This window comes from Geotrypetes seraphini, chromosome 10 (assembly GCF_902459505.1).
Source record: "Geotrypetes seraphini chromosome 10, aGeoSer1.1, whole genome shotgun sequence".
In the NCBI taxonomy this organism is placed as follows: Eukaryota; Metazoa; Chordata; class Amphibia; order Gymnophiona; family Dermophiidae; genus Geotrypetes; species Geotrypetes seraphini.
This window is the reverse complement of record NC_047093.1, coordinates 62,936,905-62,950,862: the sequence shown is the minus strand read 5'-3', so window position 1 is coordinate 62,950,862 and position 13,958 is coordinate 62,936,905. Positions and strand designations below refer to the sequence as shown.

General features: G+C 43.6%; 1 protein-coding gene across 1 annotated transcript in view; it reads right to left on the bottom strand.

The window, feature by feature from the left end:
• The window catches only part of QSOX2 (quiescin sulfhydryl oxidase 2), a 122,601-nt gene that overhangs the window by 51,943 nt on the left and 56,700 nt on the right, over positions 1-13,958 (bottom strand). The window contains exons 5-6 of the mRNA XM_033961110.1: positions 10,653-10,761; positions 6,702-6,792 (exon numbers count right to left, since the gene is read on the bottom strand). Of these exons, the coding sequence (XP_033817001.1) occupies positions 6,702-6,792; positions 10,653-10,761 (200 nt within the window). The remainder of the gene's footprint in view (positions 1-6,701; positions 6,793-10,652; positions 10,762-13,958) is intronic.

Here is a 13,958-nt window from a genome sequence, read left to right as displayed (position 1 = left end):
TAGGGTTCTTTCTTTGTCGTCATCATCTTCGCCCCTCCCCCCCAATCCCCGTTGAGCCTCCCACCCGATTTTCTCTTCTCGCGATCTGGCCGGCTACCTTAGTCCCTTGCCGCCGCCGCCACCCCCTTCCCTTCCCTTCCCGCGGTCGACAAACCTCTTGGCTCCAGCAGCGGCCGCAGTACTGTAAACACGCTGCTTGGCGGCCTCTACTGCCTTGATTTGCTCTTCCGTGTCCCTGATGATCATCAGACGCGCGGCAGAGCAAATCAGGGCAGTAGAGGCCGCGAAGCAGCGTGTTTACAGTGCTGCGGCCGCTGCTGGAGCCAAGAGGTTTGTCAACCATGGGAAGGGAAAGGGGTGGCGGCGGCAAGGGACTAGGGGAGCTGGCCAGACCGCGGGGATGGCGCGCATCTTCAAAAAAGTGTAGGCGGGAGGCGACTGAAGGAGTTTCAGCTCAGGAACGGCTGGAGGGTGCTGCAGGTGGCCCATGCAGGTAAACATTCTCACAGGAGGGGAAAGGGGGCTGCTTCGGGGGGAGGGGTGTGCTGGGAGGCAGATCGTTTTGCTTAGGGGGGGGAGACAGAAGGGGGGCCACGGAGAGACAGGGAGGAACTGGAGCGGGAGAGGGAAAGGGGCCTGCTATGGGGGAGGGGTGTGCTTGGAGGCAGACAGCTTTGCTTGTGGGGGAGACAGAAGGGGGGCCACGGAGAGACAGAGAGGAACTGGAGCGGGAGAGGGAAAGGGGCCTGCTTTGGAGGAGGGGTGTGCTTGGGGGGTGAAGACAGAAGGGGGGCCACGGAGAGACAGGGAGGAACTGGAGCGGAAAGGGGCCTGCTTTGGGGGAGGGGTGTGCTTGGAGGCAGACAGCTTTGCTTGAGGGGGAGACAGAAGGGGGGCCACGGAGAGACAGTCAGGGAGGAACTGGAGGGGCAGAGGGAAAGGGGTCTGATGTGGGAGGGGTGTGCTGGGTGGTAGATAGCTTTGCTTGGGGGGGAGACAAAATGGGGGGCCACGGAGAGACAGTCAGGGAGGAATTGGAGGGGTAGAGGGAAAGGGGTCTGCTTTGGGGGAGGGGTGTGCTGGAAAGCAGACAGCTTTGCTTGGGGGGAGACAAAATGGGGGGCCATGGAGAGACAGTCAGGGAGGAATTGGAGGGGTAGAGGGAAAGGGGTCTGCTTTGGGGGAGGGGTGTGCTGGGAGGCAGACAGCTTTGCTTGGGAGGGGAGACAGAAGGGGGGCCACGGAGACACTGTCAGGGAGGAATTGAAGGGCTAGAGAGAAAGGGGGCTGCTTCGGGGGGAGGGGTGTGCTGGGAGGCAGATCGTTTTGCTTAGGGGGGAAGACAGAAGGGGAGCCACGGAGAGACAGTTAGGGAGGAACTGGAGGGGGAGAGAGAAAGGGGGCTGCTTTCTAGCACCCGTTAATGTAACGGGCTTAAACACTAGTAACCCAATATTTATGTCATTGAATTTAACAGAGATATCACAAAAGAAAAAATTAGAGCCAGCCAAAACCACTCTAAGACTGTATTCAAGTCCACCATCAGGTTGGCCAGGGGGGAGGGAGGGGGCAATCCACTAGGTTTAGCTTAACAGGAAAATGAAGGAAAAGTACTCCACCTCAAGGAGAAGCCACTCTGGATGGTGAGACGGGTAACTTAGAATCCAAAAAAGCCCTCAAAATGTGCAGGATCAAAACTATGTATAATTAAGAGCATTCCATTTTATCACACATTTATATGGAAAGTTTAACAAATATAAAGTTCCTAAAATGTTGAATTCACTGCCTCAATTTGGTTTAACAAATCTTTTAACAAATATATTATTTTCCCATTCTTTTTTTGTTTGTTTTTTTAAACTGCTTGGCAACTTCACAGTAGTCTTCTCCCCTGGGAAAAGCTGTTCCACTGACCCAGGAGCATGATTGACACCCCAGCTGGAAAAATACTAGAACATAAGGATCCAAAACTGTACGCAGTGACAATCCATTCCTAAAATCAGAATATATTGAAGATGCTGCTAGTGTACAGTCCCCAAGGTGCAATAGATTGCATATAATACATGCCCTGGAAGTAGGAGTCCCTAATGGAAACAGAATTTGGTGAGAAAAAAACAGGAAGGGAAGAAAATAGTGAACTATAAGAACATAAGAACATAAGAAGCGCCATCTCCGGGGCAAAGGGCATCATTCCCCGTGTGGGAAGTGTTCAGTATGCAGCACGTCTACTAGAGGCGACAAATGGGTTCATCCCTCAACGAAGCAATCTTACTATCTGAAATCCATGACTTCGTGTAATTCCCAGTTTGTGGTGTATGTTATCTCCTGCCCATGTGGCTTAATTTATGTGGGATGCACTACTCGCAGCATTAGAACGCGTTTAATCGAACATCGCAGTTGCCTTAACACCAAAAAGCTGACAGCTCCCATGGTTCTTCACAATGATACTTACCATCACGATTTTTCCCAACTTCGGTGGGGAATTTTGGAACAGATTTCTTCTAACTATGATGGGGATCGCAGTCAGTATCTGCTCCAACGGGAGAACTATTGGATCTTCCAATTGAAGTCTTTTCCTCCCATGGGACTCAACGAAAACGTGGATAAATGTTTTACCACGTAACCTTCCAAGTGTCTTTGGTGTTTCATCGGTATTTTTGTGGCATTTCCCTTTAAAATGGTCTGACATCACTCAGTATTCATGGGGGGGCGTGGCCAAGTTTGAACTCCCGCGGCGTCTTATTCTCCTGAGGCGCCATTTTTTGATTTCATTTCATGAGGTGGTGGCTTCATTTGAGACCGCTCCAGCACAGAGGTCGATGGTTTTGATTTTCTGACCATCGCCTTTCCGACAGCCTTATTGGAAGCTTGTCGTTTGATTCTGATTACCAAGGATCTTTGCTCCTGACGAAGGTGGACGAAACGGAGCTCTGTTGAGTGGAGATTTCCTGCGGGTAGTGATTGATTCTACAAATACTCGCATTTTCTACATTCAGTGAATGCAAGCTAAGTATTTATTACTTTTCTAAAATTGGGACATATGGGCATTTATGTTATGACCCATAGAATGTATGTTCTTTGTGAATTTTTCATACAAACAGTTGGACTTTGATATACAGTGATTTGGAATCGTTCAAGTGATCTTCATTTAATCTATGGATTGACTGCTAGTTATTTTTCAGCTCATTGCATGAACTTTTAGCATGACTCTTTGAATACTTGGACTTCTGTTCTCTTTCATCATTTTTTTGTTTTTCTTTTTTTGGGCGTGTCTACCCTTTTCATTTATTTTTCAAATGTGCTATTTGTCACTCCAGTCTTTAGTTATTATCACTTTTTTCAAAAAAAAAAAAAAAAATTTTTTTACACCCTTTATATATTTTTGCAGTTTTATCACAGTAAGTTTTGGTCACAGACACCTCATTTAATTTATCCTTAGGAGTTTACATGCCATATCTCGTGGATTTAAGATTGTAAAGGGACAGTTGGGTCACTTATATTTGTTGTTTTTTGGCCATGGACAAATATGATGTATGAGGCAGTTATCCTTATCCAGATATCATCCGGATGATGCCAGTCATCGCAAGGTTACTGCCTGAGCCTTACATTGGGCACCGTTTACATGGCTCATACTGATGTCCATTAAATCAACACACAGCCAAAATTCAAACAAATTAAACAATATTAAATGGTTTAATACGCACATATTTTGAAGTATTACTGTCAGGAAATATAAATACACATAAACCAATTTACTTGACAGTACTATTTTTACCCAAGGATTGGGAAGTATAGTTTCTGTCCTTTTCTATCTTTTTTCTAGTTTTGAATGAATATTGATTGTGGACCAATTTTTTGTTGGATATCAAGCGTGGACAGTATTGGTCACAGAGTCCTTAAGGGGTTTCTGCTGTTTAGCAATTCCTTTATTCTGCCATATGTTAACTGAAACCATGAATCATCAAAACAACAGTCAAGCTGCCTTGCCCAGAAGAAAGGGCTAAAATTAGTTTGCAGAAATCAATGCATGAAATGCTGGGCCAATCTGGGGGCAAAAGTGAGCTAAGGCTTCCCTAGAGGAAAATATGGCGACTACTGACTTCTCTATGATTGAGGAAGCATAAGGAAAGTATCTAAGAGAGAAGAGTCCTGAGTAACATGAGGAAGAGGAGGGAAATCACAGTACTTACCTGTAACAGGTGTTAACCAGGGACAGCAGGCAGATATTCTCACAGATGGGCGACGTCATCCACAGAGCCCCAGTACAGACAGTGCAAAAGTGCACTTTCACTTTAACTTCTTTTGAAAACTCAAGACCACCCGTACCATGCATGTGTTAGTGCCTTCCCACCCAATCTTGGCTCACAGGATCATCCTATGGGAGATGGGAGGGTTGTGAGAATATCTGCTTGCTGTCCATGGATAACACCTGTTAAAGGAAGTAGCTGTGCTTTATCCCAGGACAAGCAGGCAGCATATTTTAATAGACGGGACTCCCTAGCTAATATGGAAGGGATGGGGGGGAAGTTGGCATCTAAACAGAGAATACATTTTGTAGAACTGCTTGGCCGAACCGACTATCCTGCCTGGAATAATTCTCCAGACAGTAGTGGGATATGAAAGTATGAACTGAAGACCAAGTGGCTGCTTTACATATGTCCTCAATGGGAATGGAACCGAGATAAGCTACTGAAATTGCCATTTCTCTAACTTTATGTGCTGTTAACATGACCTACCAATGATAGCCACTGCTGGAAATCTTTGATGCCTCATGAAGCATTTCATCAATGTACCTCTTATTTACTTCTACTGAACAGCACATCCCTCTCCGCTCGGACCGGAAATTTTTGACTTAAATAATCCCAAGGCCTTGACTTCTAAAGCATCCCTACACTAAAATGTCTTCTTTAAAATTTAGAAACTTCAAAATGTAATGTCTAATGTATTAACTTACTCACTATGCCCCACAAAGTTCCACTGCAATGACCTCCTTAGATTCTATTATGATCTATTGTATTATTCATTTCTCGCCTTGAGCTTCTATAGGTATAGTGTGACGCACAAATAAAAGATTACATTATATTCCTTAATGTCAGCTTACTCCTTCTGCTTGGATACTATTTTCTATTTGCACAGAGACAGAAGCTGTAACCTGAGCAACAGCTTTGGTCACATGATGCTTACCAGCCATACTGTTGTTGCAGAAGTACTTGCACCTTTTCCCAACTATGAATATCATCAGGTAAGATATTTCAATGGAGGTTTTTTTCCTCTTAGCAGATCCTCGCTCACACTTCTTGGCCTACTAGTGAGCACCTGCTACACACACTATGGGGTGTCTGGGCCAATCAGAGCCTTAGGCCCCTTCATAGTGCATCCAGGGAGGGGCCTGAGGCTCTGATTGGCCCAGGTTGTATAAGGCCCCTCCCCAGGGGAGGGGTGTTGTGATGCAGCGGGAGAGAATGGGTATCTCTCCCCCTGCATCACAACACGGCTTTCTAGCAGTCTCTGACACTGTCTGCCTGTACCAGCACCCCTGGACCAGTCGCTTATTTTTGTTACCAAAAGCTGACGCTGCTTTACGAAAATGGCTCAGCATTTTTTAAGAATCCACCAGAGGGCTCATTTCAATGTTGAAGAGTCCATTTGCATGTCATTGTCAGAGACTGCTAGAAAGCTTGCTATTGACAGAGATAATCTGTTTTGATAATCCACCGCTAAAATGCGTACAGGCTAAATCGTCGGTAAACAGTTTCGCGACGGCGTTAAAGTTTTGAGAATCTGGATCTCAGTACCATATTCAAAAAGATAAAGGCTACCAGTAAGTCAGACATTGTAGATCTATAGATTAGCATGGTACATCAGACATTTCTATATTCTAACTCAACACAACAACTTGGATTCTTTAAAATCTATTGACTAGTTATCAAAATTTGACTCTAGAATAGTTAATACACATTTTAGCAGTTGTGATTATTGATAGTGTTTGGTAAACACTTAAAAGGAATAAATTGTTAAAAAGATATCTTAATGGTTTGGGGAATGTGTCCTACCTGTGCTACTCCTGCAGGGAAGAGTAGTTATGTACAGTGACAAGTTAGTTTAAAAATATACAACAACCCTTTCCTCCCCCTGCCCCCCTCCCCCGGCACAGAACAACTGGCACTGTACAAATAAGATGAAGTTGCAGTTCATGTGGGAGAAAGCAGGCTGTAGGATCAGGAAGAGATATAAAGTAAAGGTACAAACCTCAATCAATTGCCAATGAAGCCAAATCAGGACTAATTTCAATTCAGTTGGAATCCCAAAGTGGGTTGAAAAATGCTGCTTTTTTAAAGTTCAAATAGGGGCTAGGAGACAACCATTTAGAGTGAAGTTGAAAGTTTTAAAAGAGCAACAATATACAGTAATCCTCTCACATACAATGACCAGGTATACTGTATATTACTGCCTCAATTATAATGTGATCCTTGGGCACCAGTGGAACCGAAAGTCTACAGATGCTAACAAGCAAACCAGGGCGATTTTGTGAAGATGCTGGCTGCTTATTTTACCCACTTTATATTAAAGAGTCTCCAGAAACATATGCTAAAGAAAATTATTTCTCCTCCTGAGTGAGTGAAAACACTTGGGTATCTGATTTTGTGACTCCTAACTTAAAGGCAGAATGAAAATGGAAATAAGGGAATGAATTGTAGAAGTACCTCCCGTCCCACATAGGAGTTGTCGCTCTCAAAGAAAATGGCTGTGTAATGAGTAGCTTTCTTTTCCAAAAGAGAAGCAACATCACTGGATCTGTCCAGAAAAAAGGAAAATTTACAAAAGAAAAAAAAAGTTACTCAGATCTCACATCTGATATGCATTTGTATTTAACTGAAACTGCTTTCCCAAAAGCACTAAATGAAGGAATCTAATAAAAATGTAGCTTTACAATATAAAGATACTTAGGATCTTTTACAAAACTGCTCAAACAAGCAGGTTAACAGAAATCCAAAAGGTTATATATATGCACATAACATTACCTGCAACCAAAAGCAAAGCCCTCTCTGATCCTAAGTACATAGTTTTGAAAATTCCAACACACATGCACACTACCACTCGCAGAAAGTGCCATGAATCCCCAATTCAGGGTAAGACAAAAACCAAACAAACAACAACACACCCTACCCCACACACATTCCCCTGAGCTTTACTGCCATTTTCTCAGCAACCACTTTGAATTTTAACAAGAAATTTTATGTAATGATGCTTAAGTATTACTATTAACCAACATTTAATTATCTTAAGCTATGTTGATGTTACCGTCATTTTAGTGTTATTTCCTAGTGATTTTTGCAGGTTAAAAATGTTCAAGTTAAAAAAAAACGTAAAATGTTATTCAAATGATATACTGTGCTAGAATTTCAGTCACTGTAAATGCTCAAAGTGTCCACTCAGTGTTAATACAGGCCTTCAGTAGCTTTGGAAGGGTCTTAAGAGCCTTGTCGAACAGTCCCTGCAGCAGACTGTGCCAGATCATCTTGCAACATTTCCTTGAGTTTAGCAATTGTTTATGGCTTTGGATGAAGCTTGTGATAAGCTTCCAACATTACTCCCCTGACAAAAAAGTCTATGTCACTGTGACATCATTAACAATAAGTTGGTACCTCCTTCCCCTCTCCCCCCCAAAAAAACCCCCAGTAAGAAAAACATCTAATAGTCCCACCTAGCTGCTTGCCATTACATGAAAAAAAACTAGTAAGAAGCTCATACTTATACTTCATTCCTAAATTCTGGAATCAAACACCACGGATGTTCCCCTGAATCACTACTAAACTTCAGGAAGACAGTAAAAACCCACCTGTTTTCTTAATCCCCAGACCAACACACACAACTATATCACCCCACCCCGAAATGTAATAACAGTTGAAATGTAACATTAAATGTGAATGTAATGTTAATGGTGATTCGTAATCGATGTGTCTAGCGAAATACAGTCAAACCTCGGTTTGCGAGTGTTTTGCAAGACGAGCAAAACACTTTCACAAATCGTGACTCGCAAACCAAGCATTGACTCGATTTGCGAGTCACCCCACCCGCAAACCAACGTTGCCCCCGCCCACAAACTGCGCCCCCCCTTGCGAACCAGCATCGCCCTCCCTCGTGAACACCCACACCTCCCGCGTGAACCGGCATCCTCCACACCCCCAAACTGAAGGCTTACCCCGAATCTGACACCGGCACGCAGCACCAACCCACAGGAGGTGCTGGTGCCAATGCTCTAAGATCCTGTCTCTTCCCGGACTGGGCCTTGAGCATCTGCGCATGCTCAAGGCCTTCTGGCTCCAGAAGGCCTTGAGCATGCACAGATACTTAAGGCCCAGTCCGGGAAGAGGCAGGATCTTTGGGCACCAGCACCTCCTGTGGGTTGGTGTTGCGTGCCGGTGCCAGATTGGGGGTAAGCCTTCAGTTTGGGCGGGCGGGCGGGGGATGCCGGGGCGGTCGGGGGGGCGTTCACGAGGGGGGTGATGCCAGTTTGCCGGGGGGAGGGGGGTGAAAGCGCACCAGTGGCCTCGTGGGTGGGGGGTCTTTTGGGGATGTGGTGGGGTGCGGTGGAGCAGTCCCGGTGGCTGGGGGGAGGGGAGGTGGAACGAATCAAACAAGTTTCCCTTACTTCCTATGGGGAAACTTGCTTTGATGTAAGAGCAATTTGGTTTAAGAGCATGCTTCTGGAACGAATTATGCTCGTAAACCAAGGTTCCACTGTACTTTCCCCTTGCCCGCCGTTCTCTCCCTCTCACTTCCCTTTCCCTTACAAACAGACCCCTCAATCTTACACCATGCATCAATCTCCAGAAACTGTATCCTCGCACTACTGAATGTATTAGTTTTGTAACTCTATAACCCTACACTTGTAATTCTGTAACTGTATGTCATTCGATACATTAATCTGTATTATGTATGTAATTCTGTAACCCGTTCTGAGCTCCCCTGGGAGGATGGGCTATAAATATAAAACTAATTGCATAATGAACCCCCTCCTTTACAAAGCTGCACTAGCATTTTTAGCGCCGGCCACCGTGGTAACAGCTCCAACGCTCACAGAATTCTTATGAGCGTCTGAGCTGTTACTGCCGTGTTAGGCGCTAAAATGTTAGCGCAGCTTTGTAAAGGAGGGGATAAATAAATAAATAGTTTTACAGTGCAAACATTTTTAAATGCATTAAAAATTGCTTGGTGATCACGGTAAAAAGACTAATTTTGCCGTGTTTAAAGATAATCTCATTCCACTTGGCACATGAATGTACATAGGAACAAATAAAGCTGTAAAATTTCACAGGGTTGCTGAGAAAACAGCAAAATACTCTAGGGAAGTGGTTCTCAACCCTGTCCTGGGGACCCACCAAGCCAGTCGGGTTTTCAAGTTATCCCTAATGAATATGCATGAGAGGTTTGCATTTAATGGAAGTGACAGGTATGCAAATCTCTCTCATGCATATTCATTAGGGATATCTTAAAAACCCGACTGGCTGGACTTTTTTTTTTTTTTTTTGCCTTACCCTATAGTAGGTTAAAAGTTGAACATGGTTTTCCAGCTAATCCCAAAATGAAAGTATATCTGTACTTTGCTTTTGAAATTGGCAAAAGGCTACTGAGAGAAAAGCAGCAACTATATACATTTCATTACTATGATAATAAAAATACCTAGACACAATAGGACAAAACTGAACGGTAAATTAGCATAAAAGACAAACATTATTTAGAAAGTAACAAACACATAGCTAAAAATACATACAAATATAATACCCCTCACTCCTTCAAAAACACTGCAAAAGTTGATAAATACTAGTGTTTATAATTGAAAAAGTAAAAAAAAACAAAAACAGGAGCTTGTCAAACAAGGTAACAATTCTGTGTGGCACAGCACATCTTATGTTATCTAATTTGTCTGTTAGTTGCCTGCGTAGAGCAGTATGGGCTGGTCCCTCCCTGATGGCTGAATCAAGATAATCCCTTCCTGAAGAAGCACACACATCGCGAAACTCGAGTCGAAGGGAGGACTTGTGTTTCATGGCTTCCAGGAGTCTTTTAAAACTTTGCATAAGCACTTTATAACGCTGAGCTGCCTGTCTCGTGACCTTCGAATGCAAATTTACCACCACAAAAGATAAGTCCATTAAGTCTTTATTAATAAGATTATTTATAATGATACAAGGTAGTACAGACAATAATGGTGCTATGATGGTCTGATGGCAGCCTGTGTTTTGTTTTATACACTTGAACACTTAAGGTTGTAAGTCTGAGCACTATTTAAAGAAAAAAAGAAATTATTTGATACATATGATTATATAAATTTGTTATATTGTGATATATAAGTAGTAATCTAATTTACTTAACCACAGCACTAACAGTACAGTCAGTACCGAGCACATTTTTCGCAGACCATGAAGTGCTCTCTACAAGATATGACAAATACTTCATATTATTTTCTGGAGGAAGACAACTCCTTTGGCTATTCTCTTGCACAATTTGTTACCTAGCCACTGGCTTCCTGCACTGGCTTTTCCCTGCTTTAGACATTCTTGTACAGGAGACAGAGTACATGAACCTACTCAACTGCCATCTATTCTGCACATCTAAATTTGCCAGCAGCTTTCAAAAACCTAGCAGCTTACCTGAGTGGATCCCAGGATGGGCAAGCTGGAGGCCTGCTCTCTGGGGAAGAATTCTGTAGGTAATCAATTATCGTCTGCCGAACTGTCTGTACCTCTCGATCTGATCCAGCTAAAAATGAGAAATCACATCAGCCAGCATTACTATCACCACAACTATACAGGCAACTAAAAACTAAACAAGCTTTAAAGGATGAAATATCAATACATGGATTAGATAAAATGTTTCCAGTGCCAATTGTGTAAATAAACTTTTGGGACTACTGTATTTTAAGAGGCAAATTATATGGCTTCAAATCTTCAAATGTTGTTGCCAATAAACAACTATCACAACCCACAAAAGAATCTACCTTGCTCCACTAGAACTTGACAGAAAATATTAGGTTTATAAACAAAAAGACATGTACCTTACAGTTAAGTTAATTAAAAATTACAACACTGCACATAAGTATTTGAAACTGTAGCAGCAATTGTTGTCACTGAAATATGTTGAACTAAAATTGTTACGTCTTGAGACAACTAATACTTTTCTGCATTGCTACTATATATGAGTTGGTTATTCTTACCAATGGCCTTCACCTATTTTTTTAAATAATAATTCTTTCATTGTGATGTACTGAATACCGTATTTTCACTCATATACCGCGCACACGGGTATAGCGCACGGGAAACTGTAATTTATGTAAATAAATTTTTATATACCGCGCACACCCGTACACTGCGCATGCCGCCCGACTCTCCTTTCACCCGCCCCGACTCTCCTCTGGCCACCCCGACTCTCCTTTCGGCTGTCCCGACTCTCCTCTCCCCCTTGAAGTCCTGTCCCCACCCTGAAAGCCTGATGCCCCCCCCCCCCGCAGGACCGCTCGCACCCCCACCCCGAAGGACCGCTCGCCCGCACCCCCACCCCAAAGGACCACTCGCACGCACTCGTACCCCCACCCCGAAGGACCGCTCGCACCCCCACAGCCTCTGACATCAGAGAAAGGGCGGGACCGCCGGAAGAGGAAGCAGCGCAGACGCAGGGCTCACAGAAGGGCCGTGACCGCCGGAAGAGGAAGCAGCAGGACAATGGTAGGAGCTTCTACATGAAGGGGGGGGTTGGGAGGCTGTGGGGGTGCGAGCGGTCCTTCGGGGTGTGGGTGCGTGCGAGCGGTCCTTCGGGGTGGGGGTGCGAGCGGTCCTGCGGGGTGAATCGGACGTCAGGGGTGGGGGAACGATGTAAAAAAAATTTATACAACGCGCTCACGCGTATAACGCGCAAGGTTTTGCACGGTTTGTAAAAATCGTGTATAATGCGCGTGTTATATGCGTGAAAATACGGTAAATGTCTGAAGCGTACATCTGGATTTTGATGAAGTAAAATACCATCAGTTGACAGCATGCTGTCTGGTCATGGTATACAGCAGGGCTGCCCAAGTACGGTCCTCGAGATCTACTGGCAGGCCAGGTTTTCAGGATATCCACAATGAATATGCATGAGAGAGATTTGCATACCAAGAAGGCAGTGCAAGCAAATCTCTCTCTTGCATATTCATTGTGGTTATCCTGAAAACCTGGCCTGCCAGTAGATCACGAGGACCGGACTTGGGCAGCCCTGGTATACAGTATATAAGCACCAAGACCTACAAGAGGTACAATGCTCTGATGTACTTACATAAGACTCAAACCTACAACAGAAAGAACCTCAAACATTTGAGTAGATAACCAGAAACAGTTTGAGTGGATTAACAGATTCTAGACTTTCCGTGATCTTGGCATCCCAGAGCTCAGAGGCTAGTGAAAAATTCATCAACATACCCATTAGCAGATAAGTAAATCTGTATCTGCTATCCTTATATCCGATGCCCTTGATATTGTTTCTTTAAAACACACGTTAGGGCTGGTCTGAGGGCCCTGTTAAGAGTATACTATAGTGAACAAATACTAGGAGCAGCACATCATTGAAGTGACCTGCCATAGCTGTCCACTACCCAAGCTGCAACCTAGAACAGATCCCTTCTCATTCCTAAGGGCCAAGTGCAAACAGGAGAACAAAACTCCTGTTTGGCAACAAAGCGACTAGTGCTGCCTGATTCAGGAAAAAAAATGTTCAGTTCGATTTGACCTATTGAATTGATTTTTTGATTCAATTCACCTTCCCTGCCCAATTGGGTGGTGTTTGGTTTTAACAGCCTGGCGGGTTTATTTTTGTAGCCTCTTCACCCACCCCACCCCCCTTTGCTCTCACCAAACACACACCGGTGCTGTGGTGTAATCAAAATAAAAAAAGTCTTTTCCTCTCTCTGTTAGGTCCTAGCTTACGCTCGCTAACACCAGCTCTGGCAGGATACATATTTCAAATTTGACATATTGTAATGACAAAATAGAAAATAAAATTATTTTTGCTACCTGGTCATCTTAATATTCAAATCATGTTGGTCCCAGGCTCTTGTTTCTTTTTATCTTTCTGTTAACTCACTCAGCAGGGTTTCTTGCCCATTTGGCGTTTTCTTCTTTCTCCGTGCTCACCATTCATCTTTCGTCTCTGTACCTTCCCTTCCACTGCCATATCCAACATTTCTTTTTCTTTCCCACTGTCTACCATCTCTCTCGCTCTCCCTCCCTTGTGCCCTGGGTCAAACCTCTCTATTCTCCTTCACACAGCATCTTTCCCTTCCTCACCTCCATTACCATCTGCAACATTTCATTCTCTCTCTCCATGCACCATCTCTCCCTACCCTCCACCCTATGTCCAAAATTTTTCTCTCTCTTATCTATGCATGTCTCTCTCTCTCCTCCACCATATGCAAGATTACTCCCTCTCATCCCGCTCTACCTCTGTTTACTCCTGCAGAATTCTGTGCAAAAAAATTCAAAATTCTTGCACAAAATTAGAAAAAAATGTAAGTTTGTCAAAATTTAAACAATATTTTGCTAATTATATTACATTTAAAACAGTTAAAATAAAATGCTTTTCTTTACCTGTGTTGTCTAGATGTTTTTATTTTCTATCATGTTGGTTCCAGTTTCTTTTTTCTACTTTCCTATCGTCTGCTAATTCTCCTTAAAGTGCCTGCTATCCATTTGTCTTTTCTACTCTCTCCTGTCTATTCCCTCACTACACCTGCTTCAGACATTGATCATTCCTTTTTAGCTCTTTTCTGCCTTTTTTAACCCTTCTCATTTACTCATGTTTGAGTGGCACATCAAGCTCACTTTTTGGCTACCTATCAAATTTTGATCTTCTTGCACATTCATCTCATTCCTTCCTCAGCACCCCATTCACTTTCATCTTCAATGTACCTCCATTACGATATTTTTTACCCT